General features: G+C 37.1%; 1 protein-coding gene across 1 annotated transcript in view; it reads left to right on the top strand.

The window, feature by feature from the left end:
* Positions 1-245: 245 nt before the first annotated feature.
* LOC145685860 (radial spoke head protein 9 homolog) overlaps positions 246-23,510 on the top strand; it is a 62,233-nt gene continuing 38,968 nt past the window's right edge. Inside the window, exons 1-2 of the mRNA XM_081758503.1 lie at positions 246-594; positions 3,951-4,095. Of these exons, the coding sequence (XP_081614629.1) occupies positions 368-594; positions 3,951-4,095 (372 nt within the window). The 5' untranslated portion in view covers positions 246-367. The remainder of the gene's footprint in view (positions 595-3,950; positions 4,096-23,510) is intronic.

Raw genomic sequence — 23,510 nt, 5'->3', positions numbered from 1 at the left:
CGTATCAGACGATAAGTAAATAAAAGTCGCTTTGTTACCCCCTTTGTAAGTTCGTACATACTCAATGAATGATCCCTAAAAGTATGAGCGTCCTGCTACTTCGGGAACTGAAGCAGCTTCATGTATACTATATACCTTTACCTATAGATTCTTTAGGTGTGGTTCTATTATTTCTTTATCTTTAACGGGATTATCTAGTCATCAGCTTCCATAAATGGAAACCTGATAATTAACATGGGAGTTTAAATATATACCTACAGAATCTATGAAACGCCTGTGAAATAGACGTGGTAGAAAATCCTTTTAATTTCAGCACTAGCCCTGTTGTTAAAAATTGTAATGTGATTTGAAAAGTGTGACTGCTATAATGGAAATACATAAACTCACCACTTCTTTAGAATATATACGTTATTCTGGCCTCACGTTCAGCAGTGAGCAATGCTGTATGCTTATAAATTCATTAACTATATTACAAAGTGAAAATCACCTTCAAAAAATATATTTTTGGGGGCGCATCCAAGGGCTTCAAACGGATTACTACATAGCATATGGTCATGTTAAAGACGTCATAAAAAGTAGAAAATTCTTTTACAGGTAAGCAACAAGAGTAGTGTCGACACAGTATCTTTAAATTTTAAAAGGGATAAATTCTAATTACGGTGGGCCAGAACTACTTACTTCACAAAATATAGCTGAGCGAGCGAAGAGGCCTAGAAGCCCCGCAGGGCTCGTTGTTTTTTTAACCTTTACCACAATTTAGACAAAATTAAGGTACTCGGTTCTGGAGTCCGTATTTACCTTCATGGTTTGCATTGCCTCTCCTCCGCAATTAGAATTAACCCTTTAAAAGTATAATCAAGACTACTTTTATAAACGTGAATTTTCGAATTCTAGGAAGATGACAACCACTAAGTAGCAGAGATTTTTTTTTTTTTTTTAATACAAGTAGAACTAAGTTCCGCTCGTGGCCCACCAAAATTACAAAATTTCGGGGGAAATTCATAAAATTAAACGAAATTTAAGCATCAAACAAAGGAAAAAGGTAATAAAGGTCATCACTGTACGGTGGATAGCTACGGAGAAAAATGAAGTTTAATTATACATAAAGGCGTATAGGGCGGCCATACTAAGTAAACTGAAAACAGAGCATATGTCAGCGTTTCAAATCCACTGTCTTAATAATTAACCTAGGAAGTGTATCATGCTATAGGGAAGAGAGAGAGTGTATCATGCATGCTGATTTACTACAGTGCTCTGTAACATATCGCCCTTTGGGGGCTTGGTGCTATGAAAAATGGACACTAGTATTAATTAGAAATTATCAGCCAGTCGATTTTTACTCGTAAACTTAACAAGAGAGACTGTTTCGTGACCAGAAAAAAACTTCAAGAACCACTGCTCTACACAGTTTACAATTGTAAGGTCAACCTTCGATGCTACACTGATGTCGAGCGATTTATTGGGTCATCCCCAAAGTAATGTCGTTTTTCCCTACCACGAAACAAACACCGAAGAAATTTCATAAACGCAATCGTCAGGCATAATAATAATCTCCCCTTATTTCTACAACTCCATGGTATCTATTTGTGCAAGTCAAGGGATTTTGATACAAGGAACTCGGATGCTGTGTGCCTCATATCTTCAGCATCAACGTCTCTTAACATCAGTGTGGTTTTTGGAGACAACGAAATAGACTGAAATCTTTTGATGCAAGGCTCGATGAATATCGTCGTCGAAGTTTCTTTCATCCATATTCCGCAAATTTCACACAGTCATTCTCCCAAACTATGGTAGGGGCGTTGTCTCTGTGGATGAGCAGACTCATATGATTGATCAGTGCAGAACTTTTTTCTAGCAATGCAGTCTGTAGCTGTTCCAAGTTTTGAGAGTAGACTTCAGCCTATTTAGTTCTGTGGGAAAAGTTCAAAATAGACTATGCTACGCATACTTACCAAGCGCATAACATCACTTTGCAGGGGCGCATGTCCTGTTTTGCCACAATCCCTTTTCACCACCAAGTGATATTACGTTTAGTATTATGGTAAAGGACCCATTTTGAATTTTCTTCTTTTTCTTTTTTCTTTTGTTAACATCCTATTCAGAAATAGCTTTCTTCTGTGATGGTAGAATAGGGAATTGGGAAAATCAACACGTTGCTGCTTTTGCCGCGGTATAAACTCATGAGGCATCCATCTTTCCAGTTTCAACACGGTGCATCGTCGCATGTCGATGAGATTGTTGTCTCCCGACCAGAATTTCTGGTATCATTTCTAATGCCTCTGCACATCTAGGATTTCCTGCTCATACAAGGTGGTGATGTTTTTTGTCGCGGCAGTGGCAGAGTAGAGTGTAGGACAAAATCCAAGAGGACAAAATCCAAGCAGACAAAATCCAAGCTAAATTCTGGTAAGGCGGACAAAATCCAAGGAGCAGTATCATGTGCGTAGCTGTGGTATGTGCCTGTGAACACCCTAATTAAATTGTATGTTTGTTTCTTTCTTCAATTGTAATTCATTCTAAAGTTTTATCTGTAATTCTTCAATTTATTGAAATAATATTTCATTTACATTTAAAGAATTGAAAATCCAATAAAATATGTAAGATTGACACAGTACGAGTGCAGATGAGCTTTAATTACTCATAAAACAGTCTAGTCACTGCTAGGATGCCCAGTTGAATCCAATTTAGGGTGATCAGAAATATTTTGACTAAAAAGAGTATACTCACATAAATTAACCAGAAAATGAAAGCACTGGCTAATATCAGAGATAACAAATATCAGCAAAGCAGCCCAGTCTTAAAAAAGAGTACACTACTTACTTAATTCTATTATATTTATTGAGAATTAAAGTAAAAATAAAATTAAAAAGATATAATTTAGATATAAAAAATACTTCTCTACCCTCAAAGTATCTACTTCAGTTATAATTGTTAAAATAACCAATAATATATACATTTTCATTTAGTTTGTCTAGACACATTTTCACATTTCCATTTTCTAGATAACACTTTTACATTATTTAATTCACATACATTATTACATTATTAAAAATACACACTTCATATTTCATAATTATTTGTTTCGAAATATACATAAAACACTACCAACAAATCAAGACTTCTGTATGCCACCTCATAAGAATTGAATTAAAATACTCCAATGATTGGTCTCACAATAATATGCTGAGGTCTTAAATGTATTATACTGTATATATATTGAGAAGAAAATACATACTTTTATAATGTATTTGTACACACAATATTTTTACATACTTTCATATGGATGTGATAAGTAATTAAAGCTCATCTGCACTCTTACTGTGACAATCTTACATGTTTTATTGGATTTTCAGTTCTTTAAAAGTAAATGAAATGTTATTTCAATAAATTGAAGAATTACAGATAAAACTTTAGAATGCATGACAATTGAAGAAAGAAACAAACACACAATTTAATTAGGGTGTTCACAGGAACATATCACAGCTGTGAACATCATACTGTTCCTTGGATTTTATCCGCTTGGATTTTGTCCGCCTTGTCAGAATTTAGCTTGGATTTTGTCCCCTTGGATTTTGTCCGCTTGGATTTTGTCCTCTTGGATTTTATCCGCTTGGATTTTGTCCGCGCCCCGGCAGAGTAACCTCGATTAAACTTACACAGCATTACATTATGTATGTGAACTTCTGTCACTGTTCTAAAACGTCCCTGTTACATAGCTTGCCTCATAGCCGTGGAGCGACCTCACTCCGCACACTGCTGCACTAGAAACTACTCTAGCCAGCAATACCAAGAGCCAAGACAGCTTGTGTAGTTCGTAATTTTCCCGATATGTGGTGCTGTTCGAGAAGATTATTTATGGGATGGCCAATATTTAGCCATACTGTAATCCTTTGTCTAAAACAATATCCTTACTATTTCTTATTACTTTTTTTTTTTGTCTCTCATTTCAGTTTGAATTGTGTAGACTGGTCTCTGTTGCCAACAATAAGGAGAGAAGAAAAAGATATTGCAAAACTTTCTACTCTTCGATTTTATGGAACACCTGAGGTTGTGGCGGAAGTAATAGATCCTATGGACTTCAATCTAGAGGAAAGTGTAAGTATGGCATGCAAAACGTGCCTAATTAGGAAAAAAAAAGACAAAGATGGCTATTTGACGATGTGGATTCACTTGGGCTCAGGCTATTCTGATTGAAGCTCGCGTTCGATCAACTTGCGCTCGCTAAGGATATATCCGAGGTGAAATCCGGATTTTAATATTGACAAAATATAGAAACATGATCGATATATCGAAGTACATCGATCGATTAGCCAGTATATCGAAATATCGCACAGCTCCGGGTTCGTGTTCACACTGCTCGTGCTTTGAGCTCACCAACCTCATTGGGACTCGGATTCGCAATTCAGTTATAGGACTGGCATTTATTTATTAGGTTCGGACTCGATTTGGTCCGAAAGTCGGGCTCGCAACTGTAGACATTGCTGTTCTCTAAATTGCTTTTAGGATAGCCACTAATTGAATTGATTTTGAGTTTAACGTCCCTTTCAGCAGCGAGGCACCTACTGATTAACGTGGAATCCGAATCACATAAGCTCCCGTCGGGAATCGAACCCATGTATCCCATGCCAAAGGCGCGTAGTCTATGCTAACAACTTAGCTACCAAGGAACTCGGGTAGCCACCAGTAACGACGTCAGAAAAGGAAAGAGCTCCCCGTTCCCCCACTCCAAAAAATTAAAAATGACAGCCGTCACTAGTAGCTAATCTCATATTTAGGTTTTTGACACCCTAAGCCAAAGCAAATTTCGCTCCCTCCAATTTATTTATTCGTATTCGGTATAGGTCTACTAGTAAACAATATGGCTATGACCGCTAATATTGAGTCACGAGGAACGAGGCAGGGCATACAGACAAAACTACAGTAAATGCACGGATTACGCTGGCAACCAACAAGCAATAGCCTCAGCTTCTGCTGCACTGCCGTGTCGTGACAAAACGCTGTAACTTTGGCGGAGCAGTTTTGCGAAAAAGAGCCGTAAAGTTTTCATCCGAAAATGTGATCTGTATCGTGTAGAACCAGTGTAACTAGGCAATAATGGTCAACCAATCAATTTTCACCAAATTTAATCACACAACATGCATTTACGTAACATTACATGTAAAAACGTGTATCTAAAGTCAAGATACACTGGTTCTACACGATACAGATCACATTTTCGGATGAAAACTTTACGGCTCTTTTTCGCAAAACTGCTCCGCCAAAGTTACAGCGTTTTGTCACGACACGGCAGTGCTAGCATCAGTAACTTTGCAACGAGAAATCTCTATAGCGTTGTGGTAGTAACATTTTCAGAATATCTTTCTCAAATCTCTCTCTCGTGAACAGTCTTTTGTTTCTGTATATTGTAGTTTAATCTCAATGTTTTAAATGTATCACCCTCGAATATTCGTCGCCCTGGATACGGCCCTTGTGTAAATACGGGGTTGTTTGTAGCCATACTTGTTTTATTGATATGTACACTTATATTAGTCTTACATATAAATTTCTCCTGTATCTTTGTCTCTACGCCACTTATTTGCTTTACAGTTGTATGCAAACAAAATTACGACATTAAGATATAGGTTTAAACGTTTTATTGCTAGGGTTAATAGAAAATAGTTTATTATTTTCACATACATTTTTAATATTTCCATTTTCTATATACATAGAGTTCACGATATTTGTGACTTCGATATTTCGGGGCTTCCCCTCTCCCCGGAAATGAAGTTGTATTTATTATCACGCAATTAAATACATAACCGGTGGCGATATATATGGTGGTGGTTTTTAAATTTCGCAACACGCCTTAGGGAACTGCGAGACACACCAGTATTTCGCGATACATCGGTTGAGAACCACTGAGCTAGAGTGCTAATCATTTTAGTAGATTATACTTGTGGAGAAGTTGCACCTTGTCGCTAGCTCAATGCGTTCATTTCATCTCTCCCAAGCTTTTACTCTGTATCGAATTCTATGTTAGAGCTGGGTATTCTTGTCTAACGCCGTTGAGTACCTGCACTTTCTTTGCTCTTAGCCCATTGATTCTTACGGGATATAAAATAGAGGATCTGCCTATACAACAAAATCGTAAAACCATACGTCATAGTTTCGCCACTTCCCACTCTGCCCACTCCGTCCAATAAGATAGCATTGCTTTGGACCAACATTCATGGCATAAACGAGAGTAGCCAGTCAGACGTACCGATGCTCACAAGGAAGGGTCACGCAGTGGCTCCACTGAGATCCGAACTAGACAATTGTGTTTGCATTTGATATGTTATAATTAGACGAATCCCAAAGTTATACGTGCCACCGGGCGGAATGTCGTGAGTTACAACATATTTTGTAGTATAAAAGCTACAAAGCTGGCAGAATAGTTTGAACCGAGTTATTTGTTCGGAAACAGTTGGGTAAATGGAAAACTCGGACAATACTATCCCATCATTTTCAACGACAAACATTTTTGGGGTAAAAACTTTGTCCCAGGGTCCTCCGCAGGGTCCCAGACGGAGTCCAACTCAAAATTTTCAAATGGCAAGGGGGGTTAAGTGGCACATCATTGGGAAGCTGTTGTAAAATGAAAGAAAATGCAGCAAGTCTCGACTCTCTACAACAACCCTGTGCAAAATGGCGATGTGTCAAAGTGTAAACGAAAATTTAATTGACAAGTCCATGGTCACCCCTATAAATCGGAAACGGTAAGACAAATGTGAAAACAGAAAAGGATGTGTGGCATTATTTTCAAAGTACAACGATTAAAGTGAAAACGTCTTGTTCCAGGGTCCCCACATGGTCCCAGGTGGGATCCAACTAAAAAGTTTCAAATGGCAAAAGAGGTAGGACATCGTTTGAAAGCTGTTGTTAAGTGAAAGAAGACGGAGCGCATCTCAACTTTCTACGACAACCCTGTCCAAAATTGCGGTGGGTCAAAATGTAAACAAAAGCTCAATTGAAAATCTATTGCCACCTTGAATCCAAGAGGGCCGCTTCAAACCTATGTTATTCATAGTAGAAATCTAAATCTCTATTTTTCTCTATTATGTATTTAGAAATAATAGGAAGACTAAAGAACAATTGAATTTCGATTCACTTCAACTATTATTTCATTCGGTAACAACACATATATATTATGTTCGTAATGCACGTTCCTCACGGTTCTCTGGACATTATTTACTTGAATATAACGAATATGCGATGAACACACAACTCTGATTTCCTACTCATGCCGGTAAACAAAAGTTGAATACCTTCGGGTATTTTTCTAATTTTGTCATACGTAGTTCATACAGAAAGAACTTAGTGCACCAGTAGGTCGGGGGCTCTATTGTAACGTATTCATGATGGTTACATTTGTATGTCATTCGTTGGTTTGATCGCAATACCAAATATACACACACACACACACAAAAATCATTTGCAAGATTGGCGAGTAGTACCAAACATGTGTAAGTCATTTCAGTACATCGAGCTGCGTCAAACTTTGTTGGTTTGGTCACAGTATTCCAAGAAATAACATATTTATATACAAACTCATTTTTCACGCTGGCAGCCACATTGGATTACAGATTATACTTTGATATTTTGTGGATATCTACTATTAACCATAAACGTTCGCTTCTCCAACAGCAGTGGTGTGAGCTGGATATGCGTTCGATACATAGTGCGGCATTTTGAACTCAGGATGTTGCATTTTTGAATATTTTGCATATTTTAGTCACTTATTAATCAACATTAATGCCAAATTTGTTTTCGTAGCTTCAGCAGTTTGGTACGCTTATCCTTTCGATATGGGTTTGAAGTGGCCCTCTTGGATTCAAGGTGACAATTCATTTTCAATTAAGCTTTTGTTTACATTTTAACCCACCGCAATTTTGGACAGGGTTGTCGTAGAAAGTCGAGATGCGCTCCGTCTTCTTTCACTTAACAACAGCTTTCAAACGATGTCCTACCTCTCTTGCCATTTGAAACTTTTTAGTTGGACCCCACCTGGGACCATGTGGGGACCCTGGGACAAGACGTTTTCACTTTAATCGTTGTACTTTGAAAATATTGCCACACATCCTTTCCTGTTTTCACATTTGTCTTACCGTTTCCGATTTATAGGGGTGACCATGGACTTTTCAATTAAATTTTCGTTTACACTTTGACACATCGCCATTTTGCACAGGGTTGTTGTAGAGAGTCGAGACTTGCTGCATTTTCTTTCATTTTACAACAGCTTCCCAATGATGTGCCACTTAACCCCCCTTGCCATTTGAAAATTTTGAGTTGGACTCCGTCTGGGACCCTGCGGGGGACCCTGGGACAAAGTTTTTACCCCAAAAATATTTGTCGTTGAAAATGATGGGATACGTATTGTCCGAGTTTTCCATTTACCCAACTGTTTCCGAACAAATGACTCGGTTCAAACTATTATGCCAGGTAAATTTTTTGTAGTTCTTACATTACAAAATATGTTGTAACTCACGATATTCCGCTCGGTGGCACGTATAACTTGGGAAGTCATCTAGTTATAACATATCAAATGGAAACACAATTGTCTCGTTCGGATCTCAGCGGAGCCACTGAGTGACCCTTCCTTGTCAGTTGTTATTTCAGCTTCATTGAGTTTATAGGATGAAGATACATATGGGCAGATCCTCTTTTTTTTTTTTTTTTTTTTATATATATAACATCCTTGATATCAATTGGAATTTTAACAGATTGATTTTTAGCGATTTCTTCTTCAAATTTGTTTAAATGTCCCTTATTTTGTGAAAATTAAAATTTGTTCTACATTATTTTAATCTATTTATAATACAAAATCTCAGTCTATGAATAACGCTAATTCCTAATAGGCCTACGGTAGTTAACACTTGCCGCTCCGCTACTTTCGCTGCTTGCCTGTCTTCATTTGAAAACGAACAGCGGCGATGCTAAACATGAAGTGTTTGGCTGCTTATTGAGACAAAGGCTGTATTAAATATGAATGAAGTTGTAATTACTTAATGTAAAATTCACAAGTATTTATTCAACGTCAAACACAAAATAATTTACTTAACTAAGCAATATGAACACAGTGTATAAGCTACAGACAGTTGTTACCGTTTACGTTTAGGACAATGCAATAGTAAACAAGCTTTACCTCCACACCACATGAAACATACTACCATTGACTATATTTGGATTTGATCACTAACAGTTGTGTAACCGCAGGTTAGTTCAGAAAACTTTTTTAAAAAGTTTTAAATCACAATTTTAACCTATAGCGTACCGCAAGACGAAGGTTTGAGGATCAACTAGTTTTGTATTGTATTTTCGTCCTTTTTTCATACGTTTAGCACTGTATTACAATGGGGACCCGGACAAATCCGCCAAATGACAAATCCGCCAATTACCAAATCTGCCAATTACCAAATGCGCCAAACGCGAAAATGACCAAATGCGCCAATTGTGAAAATGGACAAATCAGCCAATGGACAAATCCGCCAATTACCAAATCTGCCAATTACCAAATCTGCCAATTACCAAATCTGCCAATTACCAAATCTGCCAATACCAAATCTGCCAAACGCGAAAATGACTAAATGCGCCAATGACGAGAATGGACAAATATGCCAATTGACAAATCCGCCAATTACCAAATCTGCCAATTACCAAATCTGCCAAACGCGAAAATGACCATATGCGCCAATCGTGAAAATGGACAAATCAGCCAATTGACAAATCTGCCAATTACCAAATCTGCCAATGACCAAATCTGCCAATTACCAAATCTGCCAATGACCAAATCTGCCAATTACCAAATCTGCCAATTGACAAATCTGCCAAACGGAAAACACCGAACTCTGTTTGTATTATCATCAAATAACTGGATAGTCTAGTAAAAAGCATACAGAAAGAAAGTATTTATGAATATCAAGCAACAAACTAAAAGTAATTAATAGAAAGTAATCAAATCATCGCCCAGACATTTGAGGATTTGAACGAGGTAACCATTTAAAATAACATTAACGTTTACTCAGTATATGTTTAAAAAAAGTTGGTTATTTTATGAAGACCGGAGAGACATGATGTAAAAGTTCAATAAATCGTACATGCTCTAACGCAATGAGATAATTTGTTTGTTTTTATATGTTAATTTTGATGAATTTATAACTGTTAAAAATGAATGTTCTTGTTATATTTTTCGGGTGCCCGACCTCTTGGACATTACACTATACTTGTTACAGTTGGCAATACTTCTTAAAATGACGTAGTTGCTAAAAATTTTTAAAACGATCGTTGTTTGTTTTCGTACTTTTGACACTTGACCAACAGTTTTTGGGAGTCGTGATTACTACATATTCTCCTAATTTCACGACTTTTAGCAGTATTGCTAACATTAACATTCATTATCACATCTCCTAAACCATGTAAAATTTCAAATTGCTATTACGTGTTGTTTGCCATGACTCCATTTCGGTGTTGTTTGCCACGGTATTGTTCTCTCTAGCTTATCTTATACCACAATCGTGAAGACTTATACAAAATCGACTTATAAGCTAATGGTTGCCAGATGAGCATATTATAATGATCAAATCTATTATATTATAAACAGAATGCATACAATACGAATTGTCCCAAGCACGTTATTGGGTTACTACGCTATCAGCTGTTCACGCCACAGTTAAATTTATTCAAGGTGAGTTCAAGCACTCAATATAATAATTTGTTTGCTTAGAAACTCTCCAAGTGCATTTTCAAAATTGATATTGCCTACAATTTGTTTGTGTTCGACTGTGTAGCCAACGTTAAATCTAGGCATATCATCAGTATTAACAATAAGCGGGTATAGGAATCCCGATAAATGGGGACCCAAACCTTCTAGAGGGAGCGCGATACGCGAGATATATATATGTATATATTTCATAACCTTTCTAGAGATCAAATTAAAATTAGATTTAAAAATCTGGATTTAGCGATCTTTTAAACACCTTTGGTGAAAGGAGAAAAATTTAGTCTATTGGTAATACAAAAATTTAGTGACTTATGTACAGTTACTGGGGTATTTTCAAGTCCACACAAAGAGCTTCCTAGTGGATGAGCGGTTAGCGTAGGGTCCCAGGTTCGATTCTTGGCGGGAGCTTATTTGGTTCGGATTCCACGTTTAATTGTAAGTCCACCTCTCATATAGCCTCGATGATGAACGGGACGCTAAGACTGAAAATCAAATCTGTCCCACAGAGATTATTAAAATACAAGGGTCGGCAATTCCTCCATAGCATTTCTGAAACAAGATGGAATGTACACGAATTGGAGTGGATTTGAGTTAAGCATCACATTCAGCAGAAGACTATGAGCCTTGGGCCTACAACTTAACATAGTTTCCGATACACATGAGTTTCCGCCGGTAATCGAACCCGGGTCTCCCATACCAAAGGCGCGTACGCTATCCACATAGCCACAAGGGAACCCTGTGTACGATTTAAGACCATAAAACCTATGGCAGAAGAAACGGGTAGGTTACATTTCTCTAAGTTACAACCATTAATTCTTCCGGCCGTTTGAAGATAAAATCTAAATCATATCAATGTAAGAAATTGAATCCCGCATTTGATACTGAACCACTCCGAGAAGAAATCAGAGAACAACAATTTAAAATATTGGCTTTTTGATGTAATCGTACACAAGATCGTATCTCAGGTGGATTCTCGGTGTACAGAAATGAGATATATTTACTTGACTTTCCAAACAATTCTCACGTCAGAGTAAACACTTTGGATGACAGTGTCACAATTAAGAAATTAATTACAATCTACTCTGATGACTTCAGTTGTAATTTTGTCAAACAGAAACAAGTATATAAGTCAGTCTCTGTGCAGCTACTTTCTCGGATCTTCACAATAAAAATTATAAATTGATGTTATATTTGTGTTTCCTGAACTTCAGAATTTCCTCGCGCGAAGTGGATTCTGTGGTGGACAAACACAGTGTGTCTGAGGTTTCTCGGGGTTCTTCTTCCTCCCATTTTCTTCATTACACTATTTTTCATTCATTCTTATCATTACCATATCCTTTAGCTTACACGGCATAAGGGTAGGACGCATCGGCGCAAATCTGTCTTCAACATTGGTTGGGACGAGTAAGACCGTTCTCATATATATATATATATATATATATATATATATATATATATATATATATATATATATATATATATATATATATATATATATATATATATATATATATATATATATATATATATATATATATATATATATATATATATATATATATATTATATATAAGCGATGTTCAAAATATTTATGAAGTTGAAAAACAATGCTGTGAAGAATCAGAGGAGCAGAATTGTCTTCAGTGGCGTATTTAGGAGGCTATCGGGCTCAAGTCCCCCCCGAAATAAATTTGTTAGTTTTTCGCATTCCACGTACAACAATAATCCTTCTTACCATTTCTAAGAATGCAATTGACTTTCCATTTTCTTATGCTCTTTGTTCAGAAATAATACTGTATTTGTCAAATTTCATTCCATGTAAGAACTGCGTTCTTTTGTTCTTTCTTTCGTCCTTTCTACTTTTCTGTTTCTTTTTCTGGACGTTATTTTCTTTCATTTCGCCTATCATACTTTATCGACCGTTGTCAGTTGTGATTTAAGTCGGCCGTCATCAGTAACACCAAAACTAAGAGGATTTGATAAGCGAAACTGGTGTTCCACACCAACATGCGCGGATATCAACATGACAGGACTTTAGTTATTATAATAAAGGAAAAAAATATATCGTTTAGTTATTTTTAAAAGAAGGGAATATTTGAATTAAAAAAAATCAAACCGGGGGAATAATTAGTCAAGGAAGTTAGGAAGGCCAAGAGGATGCTTCCTTTTTCTTGTATGAATAGAATAAAGGGTTAGATTCACTCATAAGTTTTTGTATCATATCATATATAGGATTTATCGGTCTGCAATTCTTGCCACTATAACTTCAATTTATGCATAAATTAAAATATATTTAATTCTCAAACTCAGATGGGCAATTGCACTCCGACTTCCTTCCTTGTGTTGGGCATAGCCCCTCGAAACAAAATACTAAGTACGCCTTATTCTAGAGAAGGGAGATGAAACTCATATTACGGTAGATGAATCTGATCAACTGTTGTGGAGTATATTATATATTAGGCGATGTAGGTGAAGTAGTTGTACATATCAGTATTACAAATCACTGCCGTGAACACATTCTTAAATCTGAATACACGCATATTTATAATTGGTATATTTCTAATTAGGCATCCACAAAGATCAACGTTAAAATTGTTTTATAATAATATAATAATATAAATGACTTCCCCAAAACTATGAAGAAAGAATATCAATTATGTATGACGCAACAATACTGTTTGAGCAAAATGGTGATAATCTCAATAACACTACATGAATCGTTACAGAAATCTGACGCATGTCATATACTCTTTAGTTAACAGATGTAACCTTAAGATTATGGAGAAAAATATTCCAGCATTTGAATTCTTTTCTTTGCTTACGAAGCATCCTCTCACAAAAGTAAAATTGGTACACGGAAATACGTAGGAACAAACCATGGTTCGATCTAGCAGAGAAGAGAAAACAGGCAAAATTATGTTGGCTAAAAAATCCGAATGAAATAACTACACAAAATTTCGTCGATATCAGGCGGGAAACTTCCAAACAAAGAAACGCGATTTTTTGAAAGCTAAAATTTAAGAACTTGAAAATAATAGTAAAAATAAAAACATTCGAAACATGTATAAAGTGATCAACGGATTTAAGGAAGGCTATCAACCTCGTGCTTATACATTAAAGAAAGCTGGTGGAACAGTTTTCACTGATACAGATAGCATTTTAAATAGATGGAAAGATTTCTTTGACGATTTGCTTAACACCCAGTCAAAAACAAATGTGCGTGGAGAAAGGGAGATACTCACCGCAGAACCGTATATTCCAGAACCCAACCGAATAGAAGTAGAAATCGCTATAAAGAAATTAAGGAAACACAAATCTCCGGGTGTAAACGAAATTCCGGCTGAGTTAATTTTAGCTGGAGGCGAAAAATTGTGGAACAAGATACACAGACTCATTCTCCTTATCTACAACAAGGAAGAATTGCCACAAGAGTGGAAAGAATCAATCATTGTTTCAATCCACAAGAAAGGCGACAAAACTGACTGTAATAATTATTGAGGCATCTCTCTTCTGTCAACATCCTATAAAATCCTTTCGAACATTCTATTAGCAAGATTGACCCCATACGCAGATGAAATTATTGGAGATTATCAGTGTGGATTTAGAAGAATCGATCAACTATCGACCAAATATTTACCATTCGCCAAATACTCGAAAAGAAGTGGGAATACAATACCCCGGTACATCAACTATTTATTGATTTTAGAAAGGCTTACGACTAGGTTAGGAGAGAAACATTGTACAACGTTCCCTCAGAATTTGGAATGCCGGAAAAGCTAATTAGATCAATTAAAGTATGTTTAAATAAATCCCAAAATAAAGTCCGGATAGGAAAATTTTTGGCCACGAGCTTTCACGTCGAGAATGGCCTGAAACAAGGAGATGCGTTGTCGCCATTATTATTCAACTTTGTCCTGGAATACGGTACAAGGAAAATCAAAGATAGCAACCAGGGCCTAGAGCTGAACGGTGTTCACCAGGTTATGCGTACGCTGATGATGTAAATTTAATATATAGATGATAGGAGAACAATAGAAAGAAATGCAGAGGTGTTATTAAACGCTTGCAGGGACAAGGGTTTAGAAGTAAATGCAGAGAAAACTAAATACATGAAAGTGCGTCGGGACCGTAATACGGGAAATTATGAATGCGTTAAAATATTAAATAATACTTTTGATAGAGTGGATACTTTAAAATATCTAGGATCAATATTAACGGACGAAAATCCTATTCACGAAGAAATTAAATGTCGACTAAAAACAGGAAATTCGTGTTATTATTCAGTTCAAAATCTCTTGTCGTCGCGAATTCTGTTGAGGAATGGTCGCTTATTCTGAGGGAAGAACATAGACGTAAAGTATCTGAGAACAAAATGCTCAGACGAATATTCGGACCCAAGAGGAATGGGAATGGGAAACTTCATAACGAGGAACTACGTTAATTATACTGCTTATCAAACATAGTTAGGGTCACCAAGTCTAAGAGACTTAGGTGGGCAGGACATATAGCCAGGATGGAAGAAAGTAGGAACGCTTTCAAAGTGTTAGCGGTAAGACAAATCGGAAAACGACTATTAGGAAGACCTAGGCGCAGATGGGAAGACAATATTAAGATGGCTCTCGTAAAAATAGGAATACAAAGTAGAAACTGGATCCAGATGGTTAAGGATAGAAGTCAGTGGAGAGCTTTTGTGAACGCAGCATTGAACCTCCGGGTTCCATAGGCTACAGAGGTAGTTAGCTTACGAAGCATGAGTAGATGCCTAGGCTGATACTACAAATAGATTAAATACGCATTTACTGAAAAGATGGGTTCTACTGACATTGGATAGTCTATACTCTTCCCGTGCTAGGGCCTAGGGGAGAGGAGGAGATAAGATTTCATATCAGGTTACGTCACACACAGTTGCACGCCTTCATTTTCATTAAAAATGGAAAAGCCAAGAGAAACAAACTTCATTTCACTTTCCTTTGTGGCAGTCGGACACAAATCATCACACTTATCTGCAAAAAGCACTTTTCAAATCGGATTATTGGGAGAGTCTCTAGTTCCTATGTTGGGGGGGGGGACATGTCTCCCCATTTCCCCGGAATTTGTGCCCGTGCCTACAGCTGAGACAACTTTCCAGCATGAGGAGAGAGGCATATCCTCCTCTGGCATTTATTACAATTTGTGCCCAAGTAGCGGAAGTGGAATTAATACATATTGATGAGACTATTAAACGCACTACAGCACGAAGTTCAGTTTGAAATACTACAGAATACGATTCTTTTTTAAAAAATGGAAAAGCCAAGAGAAATCAATTTCATCTTACATTCCTTTGTGGAAGTCGGACACAAATCATCACACTTTCCCAAAAAGAACTTTTTGTCAGATTATTGGGGGGACAGTCCCCCTCAGTTCCAAGATTGGAGGGGACATGTCCTCCTCGTCCCCCCTGGGATTTGCGCCAGTGGTAGGGCGTAATTGAAATTGAAAACAGAAAATTATACAACAGGAGATAATATTAAAACTCCGTTAGAAGAGAAAATGCAATTATATCAATTTATTAAGTTATTGTGATATTAATGATGTTCTGTGTTCATTTGCTTTGAGTTTAATGTCTCTTGTTTTGTTTAATGTCACTTGTTTGATGTTTGTTTTGAGTCTCTTTCAACAGTGACTCTAATGAGACCTCTCTCGTCCCAAAGGCGAGAACATTTACCACTTGTTCCAGAGGATCAAAAACAGAGGTGCCTGGCAACCCTTCCTGTTACTCTAGATGTGTGTAAATTTTCACGTTAATAAGATATGATAAGATCGGAATGCAAATACTTCGTGGCAAACAACTCGAAAATCGAGTCGTGGCAAACAACACCGTTGCAAACAACACGCCACCCAAATTGCTGTAAACGGCATTATGATTAATACATCTTTTGAAAATAATCTACGTAATTAGATGTGATACTTATCTCAGCTCTTTTTCGAAACAAAGCCCTTTGCAAGAAGTCAAGTTTTGAATTCCTTGTAGCTTTTTTCTTCTGTTTGATAGAAATACATCATATGCTGACCATAGTATTCGATACTAATTTGCTTTCGATGTGCGATGCACCATCCGTCTCACTTGCGTCCTTACTGTTGTAGAGGCCTCCAAAATTGGGAAGTTTCTGGATTTTTGTGATACTATAGCATCCTTAGTTTGAAACACTGAACAATAAAAGTGGTATTGTTTGTTTTCGATTTGTATGTAGACTTAAAATTTGTAATAACTTAACGTAGTGCTATTTAAAAAAAATACAACTTTGTGTTGAGTGTTGGCAACACTTTTCATCCGATGATATTAACCAATACGTGGCTAGGTGTCACCCTTCCTACAGTTTCTTCATGAAAGGTTTCGCTTCCCTCCCTCTTCCCGTTTTTCTGTTATCAAGGTTGGACATTATAAATGACATATCCTCTCTCTCTCTCTCTCTCTTTCTCTCTCTCTCTCTCTCTCTCTCTCTCTCTCTCTATATATATATATATATATATATATATATATATATATATATATATATGTGCGAAATGTTGTCTAGTAGTAAACCGGAAGAAGACCCGCACGCTGAGAATTAGTCGACGATGTATGGAACCGCCCGGGTTAGCCACTTATGTCCTACCCGTACCTCCTAGTGGTGCAGACTGGTAACTTCCTGTCTACGGTGAAACTTACAGGTTTCCGTAATGATAGGAAGGCGAACAGGGAGGGCTATCACCAACATGCCTGACCGGCACGGTGATTTTTGCCAAATACCTCCAACTTCTTTAAACAATCATCATAGGACACAGTAAGCCAAGACCCTCATTCTCTGGAAGCAGAAGTGTGTCTGGGCAAGGCAACGTTCAGAATCACATGCAGGCAGAGGGTGCTAAGAATCCCCGGAGTTACGGACTAGGTTACCATTTAAAACTGACAATGGCTACATACAATTCAAGATCCCTGGCTTCAGAAACAAGATTCCAGGAGCTGGAAGAAGAACTACAGAAAATCAACTGGGAGATCGTCGGATTGAGCGAAGTAAGAAGAAAGGGAGAAGAATTAAGCGAATTGAAGAACGGACACTTATTCTACTACAGAGGATCAGAATGTGGCAAGATCGGCGGAGTGGGATTTCTTATCAACGAAAAATTGAAAAACAAGGTCCTTGAGGTAGATAGTATATCTAGTCGAGTAGCAAGGCTTGTAGTCAAACTCTCCTAGAGATATACACTACAAGTGATTCAAGTGTATGCGCTACCACAAGCCATTCAGAAGAGGAAGTGTATATCCAGTGGTACTTGTAGAAACCGGAACTTGAATAAAATGGAAATCTGTCTATAATTGAAACTCCTCAGAGTCCTTATCGCTGTTATTCCTTAGAGTAAAATTCGGAGCCATTGCCTTCCGTTTTATACTAGCTAAAATGCTAGTCATTCGCACAGGATGACGAAGATTGTGAAAATATTTAAATCCCCCAACTCCCCATACAATGCTCATTTCAACGTTTGATTACCCGGTTATCTCGACTGAATCTATTCTTTGTTCATGTTATACTCACCGTGACTTTTTATTTTTAACTTCTCCTCACTAATATCAGTCATTTTCGATTATTTGCATATGTCATCCCTCTGTGGCTCTCTTGGGGATGATAGGTGTGGAATACGCGACAAAGTGTACTAGCGACAAAACGTACCACCGACAAAACGTACCACTTACCCTGAGGGCTCCTTGTGAAGGGTTTTCTAAAAACACTTTAAATAATGACAAGCGACAAAACGTACCACTTGCCTGGAGGGCTACTTGCGAAGAGTCTTCCAATCAACCATCAAATCAAATAATGTCAGGCGACAAAACGTACCACTTGATAGGACGGTATATAAGTATATATATATCGGCCAAAATAAGGTTAAAAGTTGAACAGATTGGTGCTGAGAAAAGTACCGATGCAAGACCAAGACTAAGACTAAGGCTAAGACTAAGACCATGCCTGCAAGATTCTCGCAACACCAAGACCATACCTGCAAGATTCTTGCCAGACCAAGACCAGCAAGAATCTTGCATATGTAATATTTGAATATTTGCTGATTTCCATCACACTTTATCCAGGCTTTGGACCAGAGACGGACAGGCATTATTAGAGGGGTGCGGGCGCTTTCTTCCATAAGGGCCACCAGCATATCAATGTCACAAATCAATTGCACAGTTTTCTTTCTACAGTAAGTCAATAGTATTAACAATTGACAATTAATACCTGATATTCTTTCATCAGTATATTATTCTGAATTGTTCAAAAATATTATATGAAGTTCAAGGAGAACCTATACTATATTACAAAATTAGCAGATGTTTTAGTGTACTAGTTTTTGATGCTACTGTATCTATCACTTTTGCATTCGAAATACTTTTTAATAAATCTTTTTCAATAGACATCAACATAAATGTTTTCAAATGTTCGTGAGACATGGTACTCGTTAGCCTATTTTTAATGTATTTCAGTTAATTTGAATTTTGAAAAATTTCTTTCACATGTTACCTGAGTTACGGGCAAAGTCAATAAAAATTTGTATGCTGGAAACCTGGATAAGTATTACTGCACAAATTACAATTCTGCAAAATTAAAAAGGCAGCACATTGGACAATTTTGCAACACGTTTTGCATTCGCTTTCCTTGTAAACAAATGTATTTTCTCCTAATTCTGAGTCACTTGCACCATCAGCACATTCATTTTACCTCGGTTGTGCTCGTCATCAAGACTGCCTTTCAAGGATATCCCCGTCCTTCAAAAACCCAAGAGAATACATTTATAGTATCCTTGGAAACCTCTTAACTGAAGTTTTTCAGAAAATATGTAAGTTTATCGAAAGGCACGTCTGGAGGTTCTGTTACTTGGTTGAAGTGGCTAGGGTCCAAATAATCCATAAAGTACATTGCTTCTTGAATCTTGAAGAAATACTCGAACCTACCATGTCCAATATTGAGTTGAATGCTTCGATGCAGTACCTGGTCATTGGATAGAAGCAGCTTCATCTTCATATTCACAGGAAAAATCTTTGTCCATCTCTGAAGGCGAATTGTCGATAGGTCAATAGAAAAAAAGAAATCACATTCTAAGTCTTCAAATTTATTATTGGCCCATTCTGCAAAGCTTAATGCTGCATTCTTAACGGATTCAAAATCATCTCTCTACTCTTTCAGTTGGAACAGAGTAGTCTGCACCATCCATAGGACTACACTAGCAGCACGCTCTATTTGGAGATAGTTTGACAGAGAGGTCGTCACTTGAAATATCTTAAGGAACATTTCTGCTGTCCGAATTGTTTTGAACTTGAGAAGATCTTTTATATATCCTTTCGCTTTACACCTAGTTTTTGGTTTGATATTTTCTGTAGAAGCAATTTTCTTAATTGTTATGGTCAACTCTATATACAAAGCACTTTTTGGATTAGGAAAATGACCAAACTTTTTCTGAAAAAACAGTGTGTTTTCTACCATCTTGTTTCCGCAATAACTGTAAGACGCCTTTGTTAACATTTGACCTTCCAAATGTACATTCACTGATAAGACTCATGTATAAATATCGCACAGTCATTCAGCAGAACAATGACACAGAATCAATGCAATTTTTTGTCAGATCACATATGACATGATTGAGTATATAAGCGTAACACCACACGTGTAACTGAGTTTCTTAGTAGTTAAGCAGTTAGCGTATGCGCCTTTTCGTGGGAGACCTGGGTTCGATTTCTGGCGGGAGCTCATGTGCTTCGGATTTCCCGTAAATCAGTATGTCCTTTCTCATATAGCCTCGCTGCTAAAAGGGCCGTTAAACTCAAAATCACTAAATCACACGTGTAACTGATCATAGGTGAATTTAAAAAACCCGAATATTGTCCTTGCATGTTACTTGAGCCATCGGTTGAATTTCCAATACACTTCTTAATATCAAGGTTCAACTTCTGCAGAATTTCCAGCAGTAAACCGCAAGGACACTGGCCTGTGGTAGATATGCATTTTACAATGACAACAACACTTTGTTTAACAACCATTTTAACAACATACCGTAAAACAACAGAGCACTGGCCTGAAACTACTATATCTTGAGTATTGTTTAATAGAACAGAAAATGTTGAAGCTTGAGAGACTTCTTTCGAAATATCTTCTCTGATAAGTGTGCTGAAAGCATTCAAAACAAAGTTCACCGTGTTTAGTAAAAGTTATGCGACCACTATCCTGCTTACTTCCTCGTATATGACTCTTCTCGGTGACCTTATCTAAATTACTTTTAAGCGGAAGATCAAATTTGCTTAAGAAAGGAATAATATCCAAAAAGTTTCCATGATCTATAGCTGTGTCTTTCAGTTTATAGGCTGCTACATTTCCTCTGTAAATTAGCACTCTTTTACCAATGAGTTTGTGCACTTTGACAACTCGATACATTACCTGTCTGTTCTTCTCAACCTTATACTGCCGTTGTTTTACCTGTTCATGAGGAAGTAGTTTTTTTAACATTATGTTCTCTTTTGTTAGATATGTAAGCACCCACATTGGTCTAATGTATTTTGGAAGACTCGTGTTCTCTTACTCGCTGATAAACGTGTTTAATGTTACGTTTGTCACATACAGAACCTTTAAGAAAAGTTTGTTCGATCTGGAGAATAATCTGTGAACACGCTGAAAAAAAAAAGCTTCAAGTGGTACGTTTTGTCGCGGATTAAATATCCGAAATGTTTTAATTAGTCCAAGACAGGTTGTAATTTATATAAGTGGTACGTTTTGTCGTGGAATAAATATCAGAAATGCTTTAATTAATCCATGACAGGTTGTCATTTATGACAGGTCGTCAAAAGTGGTACGTTTTGTCGCGAAAATTCAAGTGGTACGTTTTGTCGGGACACCTATATAGATACATACATACACTATTTTTTACACGTCATCCTTCTGTGACCCTCCTAGGGATGAAAGGGGTATCTTTCGCTCATAGTGTTTGTTTCCTCATTGTAAGTAATACGTGTACCAAGTTGGATTGAATTTGCTCAAGGCGTTCCAGAGTTATGCTAGAAAATATACACACAATGGTTACGTTCTTGCTATCATAGTTAAAAATTATTATCTATGGGGACATTAAATTTTAAAAAGTTTCTTCAAATCTTGTTTGGATTATCCGGAGATCCGGGTGAACGAGGGCCGGATAAACGAGATTGTACTGTACATAGATTAAAAACATCAAACTTGTTAAGACATTATATATATATATATATATATATATATATATATATATATATATATATATATATATATATATATATATATAATAGGATGTATGTATGTATGTATTAGTGTATGTATGTATGTTCGAGCATAACTCTCGAACGCCTGGAGCAATTTCAACCAAACTTGGTACACGTATTACTTCAAAACAAACACTATGGACGAAAGATACCCCTTTCATCCCTAGGAGGGTCACAGGAGGATGATATGTAAAAAATAATGTATGTAGGTGTCTGTATGTATCTATATATTGTCTAGCATAACTCTGGAACGCCCGGAGCAATTTTAACAAAACTTGGTACACATATTACTTGTAACCAGGAAAAAATGTTGTAGGGGTGAGATACCCTATCATTCACAAGTGGGTCACAGGAGAATGACTTATGCAAATAATCGAAAATGACTGGTATTAGTGTCGAATTCTTAGTTTTTGGGGTCACGGAGATGAATGGTGACAATCCAGATAGCGTTTCAGTCCCAGTGGAGGTCAGATACCCTTACCATCCCTAAGGGGGTCACAGGGGGAATGAAGTACAATTACTCGAAAATTAGCGATATTTGTTTCGAATCCATGGTTTTTGGGGTTGTGGAGATGAATGGTGACTTCCGATGGCGTTTCCGTCCAAATATGGCTAAGAAACCCCTATCCACCCTTCGGGGTCACATGGGGGATGACATGTATAGTCGGAATGAACCGTGTAATCAATTATTGAAATGTATATTGTTAGGGTAGTTGGGAGTTCAAATATTTTTATAAACCTGATCTCCCCGTTCGAAGGACGGGCATTTCAGCTAGTTTAACCAATAAAATACAAACCAGAGACATACACAAGCGATAAGTTCTGGTGGTCCGGACTCCCCTCTTCCCCCCAAAAAAAATTCTGTAAATTTAGTCTAATTTTAGGGGCGATTTTACAAATTTTAAAATTCTTTATCCTCAAATTGAAATTGGATCCCCGCTCTAGAAAGAAATTGCTGCGTATGCGCCTGATACAAACAGTAGAGGGAAAGTGGGTTTGGATTGATTGTAACTACCGTTTTAAGAGTGATTCGTGCAATTAAATAGTGATATTCATTGATGAAGTTCAATTAAAGTGACAATCATGTTCTCCCCTGCATCGATCGGCATCAGAGTGGATAAATTTCGAAATAAATTCCAGCGAAAAATTCTATGGGTGCTGAACGCCAATCTAAAATCCTCTATAAATCTTTGATCCTTGAAGCATCTATCGAATTAGTTAATTATTAGTGTTTAGCGTTTCTTTCCAGCACCGAGACTATATATAACTTGGACCTACAGTTTGAGATGGGATCCGAACCACCACAATGCGCTTAAACTTAAAATGTCTCCCACTGGGAATCGAACCCGGGACTTCCTGCGTGGCAGACATCACCTAGGCACTAGACCTGTCTGAAATCCAGTCTCATGTGTAATTATAATCTGCGCTTATCCTAGACACTTTTGTCTGATTATCAAATGAAAACCGCCGGTTAAGTTATTTTAATTG

This window comes from Thermobia domestica, chromosome 5, assembly GCF_964235325.1.
Source record: "Thermobia domestica chromosome 5, izTheDome1.hap1.1, whole genome shotgun sequence".
Classification (NCBI taxonomy): domain Eukaryota; kingdom Metazoa; phylum Arthropoda; class Insecta; order Zygentoma; family Lepismatidae; genus Thermobia; species Thermobia domestica.
Note: the sequence above shows the minus strand (reverse complement) of the source record. Positions and strands in the feature narration are given on the sequence as shown.